We start from the raw sequence: 21,120 nt of genomic DNA on the forward strand, positions 1-21,120 counted from the left end.
AGCCAGCAAAATGGATGATGTGATGCAAATGATGCGAACGTCACACTAAATGGAGTTGTTACAATCCTTTCAGTTCAGATAAGTCAGCAATGAAGGTGTAAACAAACAAAATAAATAAATAACAATCTTTTGACAACATTTAAAAACATTTTGGAGAAAGAAGTAGTGCTTTACAGCCAGAAAAATCGCGCTCACAGCCAAGTAATCTTCCCGGGTTCTGGCTCTTATCTACATCCCTGTACACTGTTCTCTACATGTTTTGTATGGGGATCACATACTGTACATGTACAAGGCTTAACTATATCTTATATACTGTAATTCCTCTATTAAGCCCCCTCCTTCTGCTAAGCCACCCCCCGAATAAGCCCCTCTCTTGAAAGGAAGAAATTTATTAAACCACCCACCCCTCCCTATCAAAAAACAAAAATTCAGAATGACACTTCATGTCAGTAAGTACCAAAGATTTATAAATACAAGTACTGTAATTTTAGTTCATTTGACTTTAGTTTGCCATTTTGTTGTGTTTCTACTTTAGTGATTTTACAAGATGATTTTGAATGTCATTGGTTGTGTTTGACAGTTAAACCCTAATGAACAGACAATGCTCCTTGGTGGTGAGATGGCAATGTGGACAGATGATTACTGCTTTGTCTCTCAGTGTTTTTTGTACAAAAGGGCCAAACCTGTTGCTTGGTGGATGTATGGGCCAGATGCTGAGTCTCAGTTTACTGAATCAGTCAGTGGCATTGTGAGTATTGATCATAGTGGTACATGATATTAGAACAACATTTCTTTGTCTATCTGGCAGAAATCTTTGAGAAAATTAAGCACTTAGAGTGCACTGATGATTATGATAATTATTAATTGTAATTGTTATGCAATATATGATTGTTATTTTTTGGTAAATGTTTTTATAAACTATTACTTTATTGCAAATTGGTCAGTTAATTTTATGAAGTGTTCAAGAACATTTATTTCGAAATCCCAATGAATGTGATGCTAGTCCCATCTAAATAACCTCCCAGGATGTTTTTTGCATTTCACTGTGTGTCCTGCCACGCATGTCACTGTGTGTCCTGCCACGCATGTCACTGTGTGTCCTGCCACACATGTCACTGTGTGTCCTACCACGCATGTCACTGTGTGTCCTGCCATGCATGTCACTGTGTGTCCTGCCACGCATGTCACTGTGTGTCCTGCCACGCATGTCACTGTGTGTCCTGCCACAACAGGTCTTAAAACTGCATTATAGAAACCTGCAGATTCAAATTACAAAAATTTCAGATCTGTTGTTAGCTGATAGTAAAATGACTGAAAGGAAAAAAACTTTGAGTTCAGGTTGGTGAGACATGCAAGTTAGTTGAGTTTGAGTCAGCAAAGTTCTGCAGAATGAAGCACCAATGAGCACTTTTGATGCTCTTTCACTAGACAATGGGGGATCTATATTGGCCACGTTGCTCTTCAAACTATTGGTAACTAAGATCGTTTTAAATATTAATTAAATTAAATGTTTGATTATTTTTTTCAGATTTGGCCTAGAGCTATTGTTGGTGCTGGCTCTTTTTGGAATTACCAGGCAGACTTGAAACCGGACAGCCCAGAGTTTCAGATGAGAGTTGATAGTCAACATAAGGTCTGTCAATGTTTTGTTTGTTCATGTGTGTGTGTGTGTGCATGCATTCATGTGTGCGTGCATGCATGTGTGCCTGCATGTGTGTGTGCGTGTGTGTGTGTGTGTGTGCCTATGCGTGTGCATGCATCTGTCATTGATAGTTTGCCTTGGGAAGTCTTTGATGGATTAGCCTAATTTAAAGGGGCTTTCAATTGGAGATTTAAATCAATTGAAAGTTATTTGCATGTACAAGAAAGGTCAGTCATTGTTGTCATTGGTCTATGAAATGTGTTTTCAATGTAAGACAGAAACAGACCAGGATGAGTCTAGTTTTATCTCTTTTTTCTTCATTCTGTTAAAAGTCTGCAGCATTGGAAATCATTGAATTTGTCATGATAATAATGTAATTCTTGTAATTTTTTCCATTCCAGAGAATGATTGAACGAGGCATTCTCACATGTCCTATGGGATGCAAGTGTGACTATCTTAGCAGGTGTGGACAATCCTACCCACACCCTTAATTTTTTAATATTGAAAGATTGGTTGCAAATTACTGTAGAATGTGTTCAAAAAATGCAACAGGCTTGTTAACAACTTGCCAAAAAAACAGGCACTTGAAGTAGTGTGAGCAGCTATAGTGAATTGTAGGTGTGCTTTTACATGAATGTATTTTTGCAGGATTCGTCAGTTTGTAGTCTAGCTTCTTCACAAATGGATACTGTAACTATCAAATCAATTACTTTTATCAAGCCTTGTTTTGTATCATAGGTGTAATGGTCAACTGAAAGAATTCTAAGAAATCTTGGTGTTTTTATTCTCCCTTAATTAATGAGTTTGATGGAGAGCTAAGTGCAAAAATTCAGAATGCATCCCTCTCTGTGGAAATAAGATTCCCATTTTCAAATTTCTCCTGGTTTGAAAGGCACTTTCAAAAAGGTTTGTTTTCAGGCAGTGTATTATTTATGGGAATTGATGTGGACGGTGGACATACGTGTAGCTGTAGAAAATACTGGCGGATGAATTGTCTTACATACTCCTCTGATTTGAATGTTTATGAGGTCAAAGATCTATTTTTGGTCAGGGGCTGAGCAATATTATCAATGGAAAATTTATCTTTTGATGGCAAAGTCATTTATTAATAATCAACTGTCATTTAGTAAAGTTGCAAAGTCAGAGGCTAACTTACAATATTACTATTTTATGCAGTCTTACTGCATAATTTTAATTGTCTTAGTCTGTGTGGTACATATCAGGCTATTCAGCACTAACATATTGCATTGTAAACTGAGGTGTCATTTACCACTTAAGGAGTGAAAATGGGTACTTGTTGGTAACACTTGAATAAAATTGGAGACTTCTGTTTTCACCACCCATTGCAGTTATGGATGAGATTCATAAATATTTTTTCAGTTTGAATCCAAATACAGGATTTGTAGTATAACTTTATACCCCATAAGTGAGAAACCTTGATACACCAGGGCTGTATATAATTGTTTTGTTCAAGTTATGCACTGTAAATGTGACTGCATTTTTGTCTGAGAAACTTCCTTAAGGTCTGTAATTAAAACATCTTCACTGGAGAATGTCGTTGTTTCAACAAGCCACTCACAGTCTGTTACCATTTGTATAGACAAGTAGTGAACATTAATGATATATTATTGTAATACGTTGACGTTATTCAATAGCTGTGCTTAAGTACCACATTGTAGGATTTATTCCCCATTTGAAATGCATTCAACTTTAAGTTAAGCTGCTAAATTGGTCATAAAATTATAATTCATTTAAAACTTTTACACCTTGTTGAGTTGGCAAATATTGAAAAAGACAAAGTTTGTATATAAGACCTCACTTAATCTGAATGAATAAAAATATTGTTTACAGTGTTTGTTATAATCAATTAGCATGTTGTGCTAGCTTGACTATTACTATCAGCACTGATATCAAATTTATTAAATCTGTAAAACTACAGGTAATCTTTGTTCAATCCAGTCTAGAATGTCTTTCAGGAATGAAGCTGCGCTTTCTTCCAGTTCATTTAGAATCTCATGTCGGCAATCTTTGAAAATCTAAGAATTGGAGAGAAGTTGCAAGCTAACAGTTAAAAAAAAGTTATAACTTTGAATTATTAGTTACTGGAGTAACAGATCACAGGTTGTCCATGTTCAGATCAGCTTGCAAAGTTACATGAGGGTAGACATCCCATAACACCCCTTAACCATTCAACTCCCAGAAGTGATTAACATGTAACTTCTCCTTACAACATCAGTACATTATCCAGCAAACAGGTAATGAGAATACTCTAACCTATCAGGTAGAAGTTGTTATCTTGATCTAACACCAGATTCTTGTAACTAATTTATAAGGAAATGTGTAGCAGTTAGAGGGGAGGATTCACAATCAAAATCTGAGAGTTAAAGCGTTAAATTGTAGGAGTGACCAGTGTCAAATTTTCTTTACAGACCAATACTGTTGAATCATTCCTTAAGATCAAGAGAATAAAGAAGATGATTGCCAATCTTAGAGGCTTTGATTATTAAACAATTTCTCCTTGCCAGCACCAATGGACATTTATAGAGGAGAGTATAGAAAGTGAAACCTAAGCCACTCATCATTCAGACATTTTGAAGTGTCCCTATTCCCTTGATAAGAAAGACCCTCAGGCTGTTACCTTGAATGTCTTGTCTTTACTGGGAGAATTCTCATGTAGAAATATCGAACTGTCAATCTTTACCAGTTGATCATCATCACCATGGGCAACAAAAAATGGTGTCTTAAGTGCAGAAATATTTTTCTGAATGTCATCCATAGCATTTAGAATGGCATTGGCCCATCTTGCTTTTAATCCACCGTGCCAGTTGAGTGGATCATCTGCATATTTTTTAACCTGATTAGAATATGAAAGTTTTACTGGTAATCAATACCACTGATTACATTCAGTACAATAAGTCCAAATTAATTAATCCACTTAAATTTAATATTAATATCTTTTTATTAATTAATATTAATATTAAGTTCAAATTCATTAATCCACTTCAATTTAATATTTGCTCAGTCATGTAATTATTGCTGCAGCAGTAATTTTTTTTCTTATAATAATTACTGCTAAGTAAAAACAATATCATATCTGGTACTCTGAAGCAGATATAATTGTGTGTTCACCCACCTCTCCAGGGTTACGACTTATTACTGAGGGATCAATTGGCGGCAGAACCTGAAACGATGGTGCAATCCATGCTGCTATTTTACCCAGTAAAACCTACAGTACAAAACGTAAATGGCATTATTCCAGGCTCATAATAATTAACCCAGAGATGTTGATCACTAATCAAACTCATGAAGTCACTCAATTTTGACCTACCATATAATAATATCAATCTTCTCCAACAAACCATATGGCCAATTGTTTAAAACATAAATACTTATAATCCAAGTTTATCTGTCAAGACAATGCTAGTTTTTTTTTACCCACAGCAACTTGAAGCCAATGGTGGAAAGACTAGTTATTTACAGTTCTATGAACTCTCTCTCACCAAACATGTAGTTACCACAGCTGGATCTGCCTTTACACTTGGTCCACTGAAAACTGCACCAGTGAAGAAATCAGGTCTTTCCAAAACAGACTGAATGGCAATTGTTCCTCCCTGAATAGAAAGGCAAGAATTCAAAACAAAATTTGTTCACAGATACAGACAAAATAATTACAAATTTTATCCAAACAAATAATTCAAAAGCATTGTCTGGTGTACAAGATCTTAAAAACCATAACCATTTTAGTATATACTTACCATAGAGTGCCCAAAGATAAACACAGGTATTCCAGAGTGGGTTGCTGTAACTTGATCAATGTGTTGAAAGACGTCTCTGATGTAGCGGTTAAAATTAGAGATTTGGACTCTCTCTCCATCACTATGGCCATGGCCAACTAAAAAGGAATATTTGGATTTTTTTAATAAAATTTTTTATACCGGTCCAACAGATCTAGTACTGATTGTTAACCCCTAAAATTGACTAGAATCTAATTTCTCCTCACAATATCACCCCTGTAGCACACAATGAGGTCACAAGAATGAAGGAAATGATCACCAACTAAAGAGGCTATTGATTGTTCAACAGATTCTCCCCGTCATTACCACAGGAAATGTATAGAGAACAGTATGGAGAATATGCATACTGATGTTAGGGCGTTCATGGCAAAGATAGCAAGAATTTGACTCCCTCCCTTTATCATTTCTCATGGACTTATATGAATTTTCAATTTGCAAAGATGGATTTGGGTAAACATCTAGCCATCTTTTCTTGGTTGCAAATTAATTTTTTTGTAAGTACAACAAGAGATAGGAAAAGAGATATCTTGCATATAATGTCATACCACAAGAAAAGATATCTAGCTTATTTTACCATACCATGATCATGACTAAAAGCCAGATAACCTTGCTCTGCCAAAGCTTTTCCCAGTCTTTCATAACGAGAACAGTGCTCTCCAAGTCCATGACAGATGAAAATCAATGCCCTGTATAGATAAAAAAGTACATTGTGTTACAATTTTTTTTTTTTTTTTTTTTTTTTCGGCTGATACACAAGTCGATGATGAAGCTCAGATCCGTGAAATGTTTCACATTTTACTGTGTATCTCATTTCCATTCCCCAATGTTTATTTATGTTAACCAATTTTAAATGGGTGAAACTAAGCAAGACGTCATTCGTCACGAGAACCATTGCGAAACCATCGCAAGCCAAAAATTATTTATGTTTATTTCGGAGATAGCGTATCTTTGTCAAAGTCAACGCGTTTGTATTCCTTAAATTTACAATTGTTGTATTAATAAATAACTTCGTGGACACCTCGGGTGTGAAATTTGCATGTAGAGCACTTGTTGCTCGTACGTATCATGCTAACAGAAAGCAACACTTGCGAAGAATTTCCGGGTGGTTATTCGTTTCAGAATTTATGAAACTACTTGACTGTAAAATATATTAATCACACTATAGTGTGATCGAAATCGCAAAGTTGATTCTAATGTTTGCTTTGAAACATAACGTGAGAGGTCATTGCGGGTTGGAAGCATCGCTAGAGAGGAGTGACGATTGAGGGCCGGTTAGGGACACTTAAGAAACTAAATTGAAAACTTATTTAATTTTTATAAGTGTTTTTTTTTTTTTTAAATTCTATTTAGCATGACGCACGCATCTTATTGAAAGGCGGAATTTTTTCCACGACCATTATGCTGCATAGCGAACAAGGGGGTCAGGCGAGTTTGTTGAAACACTTGCTTCAGATCAAAGCTTACGGCGAAACAAATCCGGTTTTAAATAAACAGAAATGTACCGGCCGTCATTGAAAAAAAAAATGACCTTTTTGTTGCACCACAAAAGATGGTTAACAACTCAACATCATTATTAGAAGCTAATATACAAATTTATTCCCTCTAACCTCGGTTTCCTCTCACTGGGTTTCCAATATTTGGTGAAAATTTTCTGTCTATCAGCATTTTTGAAAGAACCCTCCTCAGAAATAACTTGCAGGTTGGCCATTTCGCGCTTTAGTTCGGTAACTAACTTGAGCAAAAGCTACAGCGATCAGTGCTTTGGGTGAAATAACAACAAATCATAACCACAGCTAGCTTAGTAGAGCGTGTTAAAGCGCTTAATGTGTACAAAACAACTCATTGGTGATGCATTAATGCAAATTTTTCCGTTTTTCTTATCTGCAAGCACATCACACGTCACCTGCTGTAAGCAGTGACCTTTTTGGCGGGGAAAAAAAGTGCAATGCAGGCCTCGACCGTAGGTAGAGAGGGGACTAGAAGGAAATTCAAAAAATGTTGAAAAGAATCTCATGAATAAGAATTCAGCATTCTGACTCCATTGACTTTTTATCATTAAGTTCATCTGCTAGAATAAGGAGAAAATTACATCTAAAATTGTTTGGCGTAAACCAGATTTCTGATCTTTTGACCCCAAACTGGCTTATTCCACCTCATTTGTATTAAAACTCTCAATATTTAGTAAAATATTCAAAGATCACCTTAAATTGGGAAAATGTTTTGGAAGAGGGGAGTTTTTTATCTTAAAAAGTCTACTACGACCTTTCTCACCCCACCCTGGCAGTTTATTTGATTATTTTGTGCCAGGCCGCTCAGCATTTCAAGCGAGGCTAGTAATCATTCGTCAAAAGATTAGAAACACATTTTTTTCAAACTCTTTTCCATTGAAATGCCGGTCGAAAATCTAGAAGAAGAGGGTCTACCAAAGAATCCAAACCTTGAAATAGCAGCATGGCGCTTTACTTTAACGAATCCTGATGGAAAAAGCAAAGAAGAAGCGAAGAGAAAGCTTTTGGAAGCCATGAAAGAAAATGGTAAGCTCTCTAGAGTTTGATTCATGTTTCTGCTTAGTCATGAGATGACATGCCATCTAGATTTATAGACTTTACTCTACTTTTTGATTGTTGTGCCAATAATTTGTTTGTTTCAATTGTACTAAGATTAATCCAGCCTAAAGTTTGCTGTTTCTCTCAAACTTATGTGGATGCCGATTTTTGTTACCGCGTGCGGAATACACTGATCCCGAAACTAAACAAGATCAATAAGAGTCTATTGGACATTGCAAACGTTACATGTGCTACATATGATTAGGCAAATGAGCAGTTTGAATTCAGAGTATGTTGTAGTTGCCCTCCCAAGACCAAAGACAGAGGGCTGTTTGCAGGACCAAGGGTACAGCTTTCCCCAGACGGACAGACCTTGACTGGGAAATAACTTAAAATAAATAATTACTGATTTTCTCTTTTTTCTACTCTGCTACAAATGATTCTATTAACTGAATTAGCTTCAGGGCAGATTTTGTTGAATTTTCCAATAATTTTGCGGTAGATATGGCTCCATTTTATGAAGAGATCTGTACTGAGCTTAAATGGGATGTAGACAACTCTCTGCTGGCAACAATGCACACTAATAATGAGGAAACAGTTAAGAAGCTGGATGAGACACTGAAAGATGCAGAGGAAAACTTGGGAGAAACAGAAATCAGAGATGCTTTGTATGCCAAGGCAGAATATCTTTGTAAGATTGGCGATAAGGTAAAAGTATGAGAGGAGGTCTTCAACTCATGTTTTTCTTGTCTTTAGAGTGCTGAAATGTCTCATTATGTTATTAATAACATACATGAAAACATTTCTCAGTTCTGATTGATTAAGATGGATACATTTTTCAGTTAATTCAGTGCAGAAGAGAGTTAATTCAGTGCAGAAGAGGGTTAATTCAGTGCAAAGATAGAAACAAACCAGACATTCTGATTGGTCATAATGATTGGTCAAGGTCAATGTCAAGGTTAATGTCAAGGTCAATGTCACTTGCAAGGTTTGCATAAATTATTTTTGCACCTGGTGCGCGCGCTTTTCTTCTGTTTAGCTATAAGAAGCTACCTTGTATTTTTTCATGTTTATTATTAATACATAATCACATGATTTTCTTGTGCAATTTGGAATAAATAAGCACTTGTAAATTTTTTCAAAGACCAAATTGCATTCGCCCTATGGGCTCATGCAATTTTGTTAGTCTTTGAAAAAATTTACTCATGCTTATTTATTCCAAATTGCACTCGAATTCATGTGATTACCCATACTAAAAAGTTACCTTGTAAATATTTGAATGATGCAGTGTCAATGACAATAATAACAGTAATACTTTACCCTTTCAATCCAAACAATGACCAGCATCTAATTTCTTCTTACAATATGACTTCTGAATCAAACATTTTGGTCAGGAGAATAAAGAAAATGATCACCAACTAGAAAATTTCTTGGTTGTGAAACAAATTCTCCTTGACAGCACGGGGGGGGGGGGGGGTACTCCCTTATAAGGGCTTAATGGGGACGTGCGGCCATCCAGGGTATGTTTTTTGAGATTTTTGTCTGAAACAGGGTATCGAATTTATCATTTTTTGTCTTAATCAGGGTATCGATTAATCAATTTTTTTCTTAAACAGGATATCTTTTCTTGGAAGATAAACAGCAAAATTTTTACAAGCTCTAATTTTAATTAATATTGAATTTCGTTGATTTTGGCATTGATACCAGGCACATTAGATGTCATGAACAGGGTATCAAAAATCGGAATTCTGTCTTAAACAGGGTAGGAAAATGAGCAATATTGTCTTAAACAGGGTCAGGATATGAGAGGCTGTACCTCACCTCCCCACCCAGGAATATATTGAGTACCCCTCCCCCTTCCGCGGGGACAGCAATTTAGGAAATGTATAGAGAACAATGAAGAGAATATGAATTCTGATGTTAGGGTGTAAAAGAGTTTATTAATTAATGTTTTTAAATTAGAAAATAATATTTATAATGATAGTTTATTGAAAATCTGATATCACAGTTGTTAGACTGAATTACACTAGTAATGCTATGAAATATCAAATAAAAATTACAAATTTCTAATTGAAGCCACGATGAAGGATTTTTTAAAGCAATCAGTACGATAGTGGGTTCAACGAAGAATCTGGTATTTCTTAATGGGTATCTTGTGTTCATGTTGAAAGCTGGAAGTAGGTTGTATAACTTGTGGTTTATTACAAGGTCCTTGATATTCCTTTACCCATTTTAAGTAAGTTATCCTTTTTCAAGACATCTATGTGTGTTTGAGTGTACTTAAGGGAAAATCGACTATTAATTATGCATTACTTAATTTATACTTACAGGAAAAGGCTTTGAGTGTTTTCCGTTTGGCTTATGACAAAGCTGTTGCACTTGGATACAAATTGGACATAATTTTCTACCAGATACGCATCGGACTGTTCTACTTGGATAATGATTTGATCACCAGGAGTATAGACAAGGCAAAAATGTAAGTGCTAAAAATGTTTCTAGGCACAATTGTTAAAAGGGATTATTGGCCAGGAATACCATAGCCTGTTCCATGCATACAGGTAACTCTTTAACCCCGAAGAGCGACAAGCATCTGATTTCTCCTTAACATATCACTCTTAAATCGTACATTTAAGTCATGAGAATTAGGGAATTGATCAAAAACTGAAGAAGCTCTTGACTATTGAAGCTCTTGATTGTAAAACAAATTCTCCTTGTCAGCACCACAGGAAATGTATAGAGAACAGTATGGAGAATATGCATACTGATGTTAAGGATGTGAAGGGTTGATAGCATAGATTGCGACAGTAAAATTAAAGGTGGTATTGTAGTACCTCTCCTCTAATTCATTTGAGTGACGTGATCTAATTAATCTAGTTGGTTTTTCTCAACCTATTGCCTGGTACCTTTCCTGTCTTTGATAAGGTTTGGGTGTTTCTGCTTCCTATTATTATTATTATTTTTACAATTATGATGATCATTACAGTTAATTATTATTGTTATTATTATTATGCAGCAGTTTAAACTTTTGTATGCTATATACAGTAAGAATAGTATGATGGGACACATGAGCATAGCCCGTTAACTATAGTGAAAAAAAAACCCTTGACAAATAAAAAAAAACAATAGGTATTTCGGGTATCCTAATCTAAAATAGTCATTATAAAATCTTTAAAAACCTATTTATTTCGGCTATGAAAGAGTTAATTGGTGATGATAACTTCCTAAGTTTCTAATCCACAGGTCCTTCCTTTTGATCGCTTTGGGCTCTCGCCTTCCATACTCATCATAACCAAGATAAAGGCTACTAACCGAACTTGTTAAAATAATCCAAATTAAAACGAAGGCAACATTCACTCGTTTAGAGGCACCAAATCGTCTCCCAAGAAACCACAAAGTAGTCCGAAAGACAGTACACAAGGCCTTTAACTCTCTAGATGTGTAGTGGCGCTCCAAACTCAGCTGGCTTTCAGTAAATCCTGAACTTCCACTTGAGTCGACATAGCACGCCTTACTTACTTGCCAACATAGCACGTCTTACTTACTTGCTTATTATTATTATCATTATCATTATTATTATTTGAACAGGTTAATAGAAGAGGGAGGAGATTGGGATCGCCGTAACAGGCTTAAAGTGTACCAAGGAATTTATTTTCTATCCATCCGGGATTTCAAGTCTGCAGCCAGTAATTTCTTGGATAGTATTTCCACATTTACTTCATATGAACTGATGGACTACAGAACTTTTGTCACCTATACTGTTCTTGCAAGTATGATTGCACTAGAACGAGTTGATCTCAGAACAAAGGTGGGAGAGAGAGCTACTTTCATTTGATTACAAAAATAATCCAAGATTGCATTGGTTTCTGCTTTTCTTTGCTTTATGATTGGTCAAATCAACTTACCCCTCCCATTCAACCAATCAGATGCACTTGTAACCAGAACCAATCATGCTATAGTGTTAGGCAGCAGAACACACAAGCAAAAATTTCAATCTTGAAAAATAATTAGTCATGTTACTGAGAACTCAAGTGTATGCATAGGAAGTGAACACCAATTTCAAGTGAAAAGCCTTTTGCATGTACATGTTTGCCATTTATACCACAAACCTTCTAGCAAGAGCAGTTTCTGTTCTGAATGTTCTTATTGTTTAGGAGTTGAATGAAATGTGATCTCTCTCTCTCTCTCTCTCTCTCTCTCTCTCTCTGTCTCTCTCTCTCTCTCTCACTCACTCTCTCCCTCTCTTTTACACAGGTGGTAAATGGTGCAGAGATCCTTGAAGTTCTCCATCAGCTTCCTATCACCAACCAGTTCCTTTTGTCCTTTTACAACTGCCACTATGCAGATTTCTTCCTTGCACTGGGTAAGAAAGACCTCCATGGCAAAACCTCCTTTTAGATATAACCATTACTTAAATACAATGACTAATCTTGCAAATGAATTATTGTCCTGTCCTATTTTGGCTTTAACCCAAGTTGCATTAAGGTTATGACTGTATCAATTGCAATTGAACATTGATCTGACAATTTGAATCATACATTTGTCTATGTGTTGCTTTCTGTTATGAGGATCGAATTATTTTTACTGAATCTGTCACGCAATCCCAGACTTTTCTAGAGTTATCTATGATCTGTAATATTCCAGAAACTTCTTTCATGTGACTCAGCTGTTTCCAAAAATAGTACAACTTGTAATACGCTATAAATAGTAATAGAACATTCTAGGTAACTAAAGTAAATGTATAAAAGCTGGCTTGTGAGAAATACAAAAAAGATTTGCCCGAGGGCTTACCCTCGTGGCTTGCTGACTGAACTTTTGGAAGCTATGATATGACGAGGCTGTGACCTTTTGACCTTGCAATATTCGGAGAGAAGAGAGAGATGAAAAAGACGATAGTCGAGAGAGGAAGAAGATAGAGAATACAGAGTTTACTATATAGAGTCCTCCGGAAGAGTTTGTGTACAAGGAAAGAATGCGATAAATCAAGAAAGCCAAGCGCTGTGGTCTTCAGTCGGCGGATGTTGGAATTGGAAGTTGATCAAGACAACAAACACTTCTACGGCATGAAGGATTATAAGCCTGCTTTATAAACTGCTTAACTTAATCTTTAACCTAAGTAAATTAGACAATGTAAAACTAATTAAATGATAGTTAAAATGGGTAACTGCTTGTTGTTACATTTTTGTTGCGTGCCATATATCGTACTCGGGAGTCTATTTTCATATATGCTTTGTTAGAGGACATTTGTTGGTCATTCATGCACGTAACATTTCTTAATGATGTGATAAACTCCTTTTTTTCACCTTTTATAGCAAAAATTGAGGACTTCTTGAAGCAGGATAGGTTGCTAGCACCACACTGCCGATACTATGTCAGAGAGATGCGAATTCAGGCCTACACACAGCTGCTGGAGTCCTACCGCAGTCTTACTTTACAATATATGGCTAATGCCTTTGGGGTTAGCAAGGAATTTATTGACAGGTAAGAGAAATACCATTGTTGCTCAGTTTTTGCCTGGCCTCCAGGCTGCCCTATCCTTTGTTGCTGGTCATGGCTATTTTAGTTTGGAATTAATTCAGTTCTCTTTCGACGACTCTTTGCCACAATTTGTTTGGTTTGTCTTGCCCAAGTCAGTGCAAGACAGTAGAAGCAGGTGAACTTAAAACCTATGCTAACTGGAACAAGATTAGGTTTCCCAATTGGAATTGGCCCCATTTTTCCATTCATTTCAGGGCTCGACACTAACTTTTCAACTTACCAGCCAAATGGCTAGTGACAACATAGATGTTACAACAATTTCAGTTTGTTTACTGGCCAAACTGGCTGTTGGAAATTGAAAACCACCAGCCAAAACTGAATTTCTCTCTCTCTCTCTCTCTCTCTCTCTGTCTCTCTGTCTCTCTGTCTCTCTGTCTCTCTGTCTCTCTGTCTCTCTGTCTCTCTGTCTCTCTGTCTCTCTCTCTCTCTCTCTCTCTCTCTCTCTCTCTCTCTCTCTCTCTCTCTCTCTCTCTCTCTCTCTCTGTCTCTTTTTTTCTTTTTGTCAGGGAACTATCACGATTCATTGCAGCAGGGAGACTGAACTGTAAAATTGACAAAGTTGGAGGAGTTGTGGAAACTAATAGGTAAGAATTGCTTGACAAGTAATAATCAAAGATGGGTTATCAATTGAAAAAACCACCAGCCAAAACTGAATTTCTCTCTCTGTCTCTCTCTCTCTCTCTGTCTCTCTCTCTCTCTCTCTCTCTCTCTCTCTCTCTCTCTCTCTCTCTCTCTGTCTCTCTCTGTCTGTCTCTGAAATATAGTAAGAACATCACTTCCAAAATCTCATTTAATTATTCTCCTTACTGTCTGTCATACAATTGTTATGATGTTAGTTTGGAGAATTTGGTATTGGATCAATAATCCCCTGATTGTTGTTTTTCTATGTTCTCATCACTTGTCTGGTTGATATTGTATTAATATTGTTAGGAGAAATTTTGTCTTGGTCACTTATGGGAGTGAAAGGGTTGTCGACAGCTGTCATTCTTTTAATAACAAAGCGAAAATGTATGTTTCTTTTATATTTTCCTTTACGGTATTTTGATTTATGCTGCCCTTAGGCTAATTAGAATACCTAATTTATGATCAATGATAATGTTACAAGTACATAGTAACATTCGTTTGTCAATTTTGCAGGCCTGATCATAAGAATTGGCAGTACCAGGTATGTGTTGAGTACAATGAAAATAAATACTTCTCATTTAAGGTTAAGATTGCTATATTGACTTGTAAGACTGAAAGATGGCTATATTGACTTGTAAGAATGAAAGATGGCTATATTGACTTGTAAGAATGAAAGATTTAAGAGTCTTTGTGGAGCAGAGTTGGTTAACATTATGAAAGGTTGATTATTTATATGTGTCCAAATAATTAGGGAAGAAGTATGATTTCCAATTTGGTCCATAGTTAAAAAAAAGCCCAGAAGTCTTGCAGTTTGTAAGCAGGTTATAAGCATTTTTTTGGGCTGGAAACTGGAATGCTGACAAGATGATTTTTGCAGCCAGTCAGAAGTCAGGATTTCTTTCATTGTCTTGCATGCTGAGTCAGCTATATTGGAAATGACTTTCATTTTATTGGGGACTCTGATGGCCTTTGGATATTTTGGAAAGTGGGTTCACTCAACAATCCAATACATCTTACTACCTGATTAGTAACTAAATTCTCTATAACTGCCATAAATTTTCTTTTAAATTAGTCAAGAGAACTTAGTGTTTTTCAAGATAAACTTTAAGCAGATAAATTTTCCAACTTTTAATTTAATGGATAGTGTGCAGTGTATAAACATTGTTTGGGGACTTAGCCTGTTGATCTCGTCTGGGATTGAGAGGGTGTTCAAGGTTGTGCAGCAACCTACAAGCATATGTCAAGTGGCTAAGGGAGCGATGGGCCATCACTACTCTCCACAGAGCTACTTGTTGTCAATAGTTTTTTCAATGTCACTCATGATTTACTTAATGTTCTTTGTTTAGTTCATGAGAGAAAAGTTTAACTCCAACTTTGATATGTTGTGCTTTTCCTCCCAGGCCACCATAAAACAGGGGGATCTTCTCCTAAACAGAATCCAGAAACTCAGCCGAGTCATAAACATGTAACAACAGTCATGAACCTTTTCATCTTTTTTAGTAACAACAAACTCTTTCATTTCTACTGAAGATCAATGTAAGGTTACAAAACGAAGTTATTTAAGACACTCTTTGTAAACAGTACCATTTTGATGTATTCAAAAATATCACTTATAGAAAATAAAGATGTCCTTTGGATGAAATAACATTCTGATTCAAAATGGAATCATGTACCCATACTTTGTTCTTTCTTAACTATTTTACTTAATAATCAGTTAAATCCAGCATCAGATATGTTACTCTCCCAAAGGCCAATTAGCACCAACCTAGCGCTAAGTTTAATCTGGGTTTCTTTATTCCTTTGTTCAACACCCATTCTCAGATAATTTTCTCTATTCTTTTAGGGTATCCAATAATCAAATCCTAGGCAAAAAGAATTAAACTGAATTTCCTTTTCAAAAGCTTTTAGATCTGAAATCAGATTTCACACCAGCGTTGAGTTATCTTAACCCAGCTTTTAATAATGCGGCCCAGGAATGCAAGTTACCGTAACGTTTCTTTTCAGTACATTGGGACTAATGTTTCAGCAATCCTCTGGGTGGAGTCAGGCAGGGCCCCTGTTGATACTGGCTTAGTGCAAAAAGGGTCACCCTGCACAGGTAAAAGTGACTTGATTTAACAACTCCATATTAACCATGTAAGTGAACAAACTCCAACTAACTTCTACTTTCAACACACTACTGCGAAAACTTCAAAACTAGTTTCGTCTACAACCTTGTCAGTTGATGACAAACAAAAAACCAAACATTTGAAAAATTTTGAAAAAACACGCACGTCGTGTAGTAATGCATGAAAAGTAGCTGCTCGGAACCAGGTCTCTAGATTTAACAACTATGGGATGAAGTATGCTGTAAGGGAATGAAAGTTATGCACAGGGCCTCCAGTGTATTGCAGTTTGTTTTGTGACCTCCTTCCCTTTGTTTTCACCACTTCTTGTTATTTTGACATGAGGCCTAATGAATAGAGATCTAGGAACAAGGGTGAAATTAGAGCTAGGTTTGTCAACCGAAGAAAAATTTTTGACTAAGTTGTGCGTCATCAGCAAGGGTAAAGGAAACATTAGGCTTCCCCAAAAGGAGCCAAACTCCAAACCTTCTGATTTGTGCACCCAAACTCGCACATGATATTTAATAGGGTGGATTTAAGCACAACAGGCATAATACCTGATATTCAATTCTTTGAAAACTTTATTTTCACCAACAAAGTTTAATATAATGTCTTTAAAAAAAATATTTTGATTTATTTCCAAATGCCATGAAGTTTGGCCTAAACTTTTAATTGTTTCTTCTACATCAACCAAAATGGTCAATATATTATCCTGCAAAGATGTCAAAGACTAATGTAAGAGGCGAATGAATGAAATTTCACATATTGTCCAAGGTAAACAAGATAAACTTCTTCACAAGTGTATGGAAATAATGATGATTATTTTCTAAGAGCATATGACTTTCCTTTCTAGCTATGACACTGTAGGCATAAGATAATATCTAAGTACAAACTTAATGCTGCCAAAAGTCAAGTATAATGTAAATCGGTTTCACTTAAGGTTTTACAGATCCATCAACTAAAGAGTAACAGATTTTCTATGTTAAGTATATGTCGCAAAGAAAACACTTGACTATGAATTGTCTTTCATCTGGACTAAACCTAATGATAAATTGTTTACCTCAGAGAAGCACCGTCCAAATCTTTCATTGACACTAATCACAGACTACAAAATTAGAACCAAGGTAAACAGTGCAATTCATTATTAAGAGTGATTTGGCAACAATTCTTAGAGATTGGACTTAATTATGAGCACAACTTTGTTGCTAGGATCAAAGTTACTTAGAAAAATTATTTAATACATTGCTTTCATTACAACATCACAGTGTTATTACAACATCACAGTGTTATTACAACATCACAGTGTTATTACAACATCACAGTCTAATGGTCACGTACAGCTGAATTTCTCAATAGCACATGCACCAACATTAACATGGTGCCCTTCATAAGTAGCAAGAGCTATGCACAATTAACACATTAGACACGACACATGCTTATTAAATATCTAAAGAAGAAGAAAGGGATGTAATGCATTCAAAATAAATAGCTCATTTTGTAGATCAGAAGTTTTGAAATTCACATATTTAATCGTCTTCCTTGAATTTCTTGTGAAAGTAGACATTTGCACATATACACAACAAAATAGTTGTAAATGAGTTGAAGTAGATCAGCTTTCGAAACTTGGGATCAACATCTCCTTGTCTGTACCAATAAATCTGTAAGATAATTACAGTAGCAATAAAATAAGTCTTATTATTACACGACTCAGGCAGTCAGAGGGCCAATAACTAAAATCAACCAATCACAATGCTCTATAGCCAGTCAATATTCTCTCAGTATTGGACCGGGCACTGTCCCGAATGGTCCCGAATGATACCGTACTTGTGTCCCTTTGAACTTTAGTCGTATAATAAATCTCTTATTAACCAAGCTTGCTCGGGACCATACTGGAAGAATATTGGCCCTCGGTCTTTTTTGTATGGACCTTGCTGCGCTTGGTCTGTACTGTCAAGACCTCGGGCCGATATTCTCCCAGTACCGCCCTCACACTTGGTTAATAAGATATATATATTTCAACTCTGATGAGTGCATGTAGAATGTAGCTAATTCTCTAGGTTTTGTCATAACTATAGCCCACAATGTTTATGTATAATTTTTTTTACTGGTGGAAGCTTTGTCATCTAAATTTACTGTCAACTGTTTAAAGTAATTTAATAACAGCTGAATTCTCTTTTAGCAGGATGGCAAAGGTCATTAAGGCCTTTATTAGTTATCTACATGCATGAAAATTCAAACTGCAGTCTTCATAATTTTTTCTAATCTAATTTAATTTTAATTTAGTTTAATTTAGTCCATTTTCACTGCATTAAGTTTTGCAGTGGGGAAGGACTAGAAAGGAACATAGGAACCATTCGTGCTAGTCCACCCTCCCACCCATCCCACCCCAGGGGAGGACATCCATCACACAGTAATCTCGTGTGTGGGAAATTAACGTCTCCTACCCCAACCCTGCAGGAGACGGGACCTCCATTTATTCATCCCTATCCGAGAAGACTAGAATATCTAACCATTTCTTGATGTTATAGAAAGGCAGCAAATTCTTCTCAATTATTTTAAGACCCTGAGTGTTGGTCCGGCCGGGGCTCGAACCCTCGACCTCCCGCACAACAGTCCAGCGCTCTATCCATTGAGCTAACCGGGAGGCGGTAATCATGAAGAAATGGAAAACAATTAGTAAGTGTCTAATGCAAATTATAGCAAATAAAGGCTGACAAGAGAGCAGTTTACTCAACAATGAAAGTGAGTTATTTGAGGAAATTATTTTCTCCTCACTATGCCCAGCAAAATTGTAACAGCATAGAGCAGTGTTTCAAGTGACTTACCAGAGTGAGTTCTGATATGCAGATCATTGAGATAATAGAAGCAAGGAAGACATTGATTGCCTTGGGTGGGAAAGCTGGGAACACCAAGGAGCTAATCAAGGTCTCCTGCAAAAGATGGATTTATTTCTATTTTAATAAATTTTCTCCATTGGCCTAAAGGATTGTTATTGGTAACTAATAAAAGTTTGAGAAGAAATGTACTTTGGTGATAAGAAGAATCTATTTTGGTGTGAGAAAAATCCTGATTTAACTAAAGATTTAACTAAAGAAACTAGACAGGAGTGCCGAAACATTGCGCTGGTGAATCATAATTTCACTCACTTTCATTAAATCTTTAAACCAGAGTGGCATCAGACTATGTCTAATTGTCCACCTGGCTGCTGTGTGAACTTAAATAAGTCTTATAATGGTAGTTAGAGAATTCAGTATTCGATCAACTTATAATCCTTTTCTTTTTTCTTATCACTCATCTGCTCAATATTGCTCCAATAATGCAAGGAGAAATTCTGTCTTGTCACACGTGGGACTTCAAGGATTAACCTTTTTTCATGTCAAAGGTGGCTTTCGAAAATTTTAATTTTTGGTTGGTTTTCAGTTTCAGTTGTTCATTAAGTCAGAGTGGAGGGGAAGGGGTCGTTACGAACAACTCATTTGGAAAGAATACTATAATCTTGTGTTTAAAATTCTACTCATTACGTGCAAAGCTCTTAACAATCTTGCACCATCGTAATTCTTGATCTACTCACACCTTACGTTCCAGCTCGTTAACTGCGTTCATCATCTAAAAATCTCCTTGTGATTCCTCATTTTAATTTGAAGACATACGGTGCAACATCTTTTTCTGTAGCTGCCCCCACACTCTGGAACACTATGCCGTTCGATATCATGAACAGCTCCTCAGTGTCCGTTTTAAAAACAAACTTAAAACTTTTCTTTTTAAAAAAGCGTTTTTCTAATTTTACAATTGTGTCACTCTTGTTAAGCGCTTTTGAACTTTGAGGAAACTAGCGTTATATAAATACTCTATTACTATTATTATTATTATTATTATCATTATCTTCCACTGCCAGTAACCATGTAAAATACTGGGAAAATCTCCGCGAGTTTTGGAGCGATGATTAGAACAAAAGTCACATGACTTATGATTCAAAGCTCAGCTATGATCCATGAATGATGTCACGATTGAAAAATACTTGTACTTACACATACTAAAATCACCGTGACTGCTCCGACCACATAATTAAAGCAGCGATCCTGCCAAAAAAAATCGAACATTTTCAAAAAAAGGAAAAGAAAACCTTGAATAAAAAATTTAGAGACAATGACTTGGCTATTTTTTTCTTAATGAAGTTTACAAGAAATTCGCCAAAATAATCAATTGATTACATTGAATTGAACTTTGCAACATTAAAGATACGTAGCAACTTGCTTCACCGATCAGTGGTATTTTTAAAATACAGTAAAAAAAAAGAAACGTTTGAGGCTTGGTACTGAAAAGCTGTTCAAAGTGTTGTCAAAGTTATGTTATTCGATCGTAACATTTTCCAACTGCTAACAACTCGTGATTTAAGAACTTAAGTACCGACTTGATCGCGATTCGTTTCATAACCGGAAACCTCGTCGAATCTATAATACTTTTACTTACCCTTGGTCTTGCCTCGCCAAATAACGGCTTATCCAATCCATCATACATGCTTGCTATAACCTCATCGTATCGTTATCCTTGGTAAAACAGTTTCTTAGAAAGTTAGTGATATCTTAATTGATAATTTCTGAACGAAACGAGTTCCTGTTGATTTCACAGAACTTGGTACAATTTCTTCGTCACCAGAGATTGTTCAAAATTTGTGTTCTTTCTCAAAATTTAAAATAGCGTCTAGGCATCTGCAAATCCAAACGCGTGACAACTGGCTCTCTGCATCGACAGTATCGTTGGCGATTTCGTAAATCACCGGATATCAAATTCTAGCCTCAGTCCAGCCGACAGTCAATCCAGCCTGCTTTTCGTCTTTGCGACTTCGCAAGTCGCAAGACAACTGAAAGCGCCCG

The 21,120-nt window shown here is 36.1% G+C and overlaps 4 protein-coding genes across 4 annotated transcripts in view; 2 read left to right on the plus strand and 2 right to left on the minus strand.

Moving 5' to 3' along the window:
- LOC111335655 (uncharacterized) overlaps nt 1-2,981 on the plus strand; it is a 20,907-nt gene extending 17,926 nt beyond the window's left edge. Inside the window, exons 10-12 of the mRNA XM_022941642.2 lie at nt 581-748; nt 1,529-1,633; nt 2,044-2,981. Coding sequence (XP_022797377.2) covers nt 581-748; nt 1,529-1,633; nt 2,044-2,133 — 363 coding nt within the window. The 3' untranslated portion in view covers nt 2,134-2,981. The remainder of the gene's footprint in view (nt 1-580; nt 749-1,528; nt 1,634-2,043) is intronic.
- On the minus strand, nt 2,721-7,293 carry LOC111335660 (monoglyceride lipase). Its single transcript, XM_022941646.2, has 7 exons — nt 7,044-7,293; nt 6,016-6,122; nt 5,398-5,534; nt 5,143-5,253; nt 4,776-4,868; nt 4,281-4,496; nt 2,721-3,678 (listed from the first exon to the last, which is right to left on the minus strand). Exons 1-7 carry the CDS (start codon nt 7,142-7,144, stop codon nt 3,562-3,564), a joined length of 882 nt encoding a protein of 293 aa, XP_022797381.1. The 5' UTR covers nt 7,145-7,293; the 3' UTR covers nt 2,721-3,561.
- A 457-nt stretch (nt 7,294-7,750) lies between these two features.
- LOC111335657 (26S proteasome non-ATPase regulatory subunit 6) lies at nt 7,751-15,786 on the plus strand. Its single transcript, XM_022941644.2, has 9 exons — nt 7,751-7,970; nt 8,485-8,690; nt 10,313-10,458; nt 11,568-11,787; nt 12,234-12,342; nt 13,292-13,460; nt 14,024-14,101; nt 14,655-14,682; nt 15,542-15,786. The coding sequence occupies exons 1-9, from the start codon at nt 7,826-7,828 to the stop codon at nt 15,608-15,610; spliced, it is 1,170 nt and encodes a 389-aa protein (XP_022797379.1). The 5' UTR covers nt 7,751-7,825; the 3' UTR covers nt 15,611-15,786.
- Nucleotides 15,787-16,809: 1,023 nt separating this feature from the next.
- Nucleotides 16,810-21,111, minus strand: LOC111335664 (transmembrane protein 243). Its single transcript, XM_022941650.2, has 4 exons — nt 20,717-21,111; nt 20,275-20,325; nt 19,072-19,176; nt 16,810-17,904 (listed from the first exon to the last, which is right to left on the minus strand). The coding sequence occupies exons 1-4, from the start codon at nt 20,762-20,764 to the stop codon at nt 17,773-17,775; spliced, it is 336 nt and encodes a 111-aa protein (XP_022797385.1). The 5' UTR covers nt 20,765-21,111; the 3' UTR covers nt 16,810-17,772.
- Nucleotides 21,112-21,120: the final 9 nt, after the last annotated feature.

This window comes from Stylophora pistillata, chromosome 5 (assembly GCF_964205215.1).
Source record: "Stylophora pistillata chromosome 5, jaStyPist1.2, whole genome shotgun sequence".
NCBI classification, from domain to species: domain Eukaryota; kingdom Metazoa; phylum Cnidaria; class Anthozoa; order Scleractinia; family Pocilloporidae; genus Stylophora; species Stylophora pistillata.

Excerpts from the sequence above, each read along its gene's own strand:
- LOC111335660 (XM_022941646.2), bottom strand. The coding sequence starts at position 7,144 with ATGGCCAACCTGCAAGTTATTTCTGAGGAGGGTTCTTTCAAAAATGCT. Across the intron at positions 5,254-5,397 it reads TTATCTTTGGGCACTCTATG|GGAGGAACAATTGCCATTCA; the intron begins GTAAGTATATAC and ends CTTTCTATTCAG. Across the intron at positions 3,679-4,280 it reads GTAAAGACAAGACATTCAAG|ATTTTCAAAGATTGCCGACA; the intron begins GTAACAGCCTGA and ends TCCAATTCTTAG.
- LOC111335657 (XM_022941644.2), top strand. The coding sequence starts at position 7,826 with ATGCCGGTCGAAAATCTAGAAGAAGAGGGTCTACCAAAGAATCCAAAC. Across the intron at positions 7,971-8,484 it reads GGAAGCCATGAAAGAAAATG|ATATGGCTCCATTTTATGAA; the intron begins GTAAGCTCTCTA and ends ATTTTGCGGTAG. Across the intron at positions 12,343-13,291 it reads AGATTTCTTCCTTGCACTGG|CAAAAATTGAGGACTTCTTG; the intron begins GTAAGAAAGACC and ends CACCTTTTATAG.
- LOC111335664 (XM_022941650.2), bottom strand. The coding sequence starts at position 20,764 with ATGTATGATGGATTGGATAAGCCGTTATTTGGCGAGGCAAGACCAAGG. Across the intron at positions 19,177-20,274 it reads TCACGGTGATTTTAGTATGT|GAGACCTTGATTAGCTCCTT; the intron begins GTAAGTACAAGT and ends CATCTTTTGCAG. Across the intron at positions 17,905-19,071 it reads GCATATCAGAACTCACTCTG|ATTTATTGGTACAGACAAGG; the intron begins GTAAGTCACTTG and ends ATTATCTTACAG.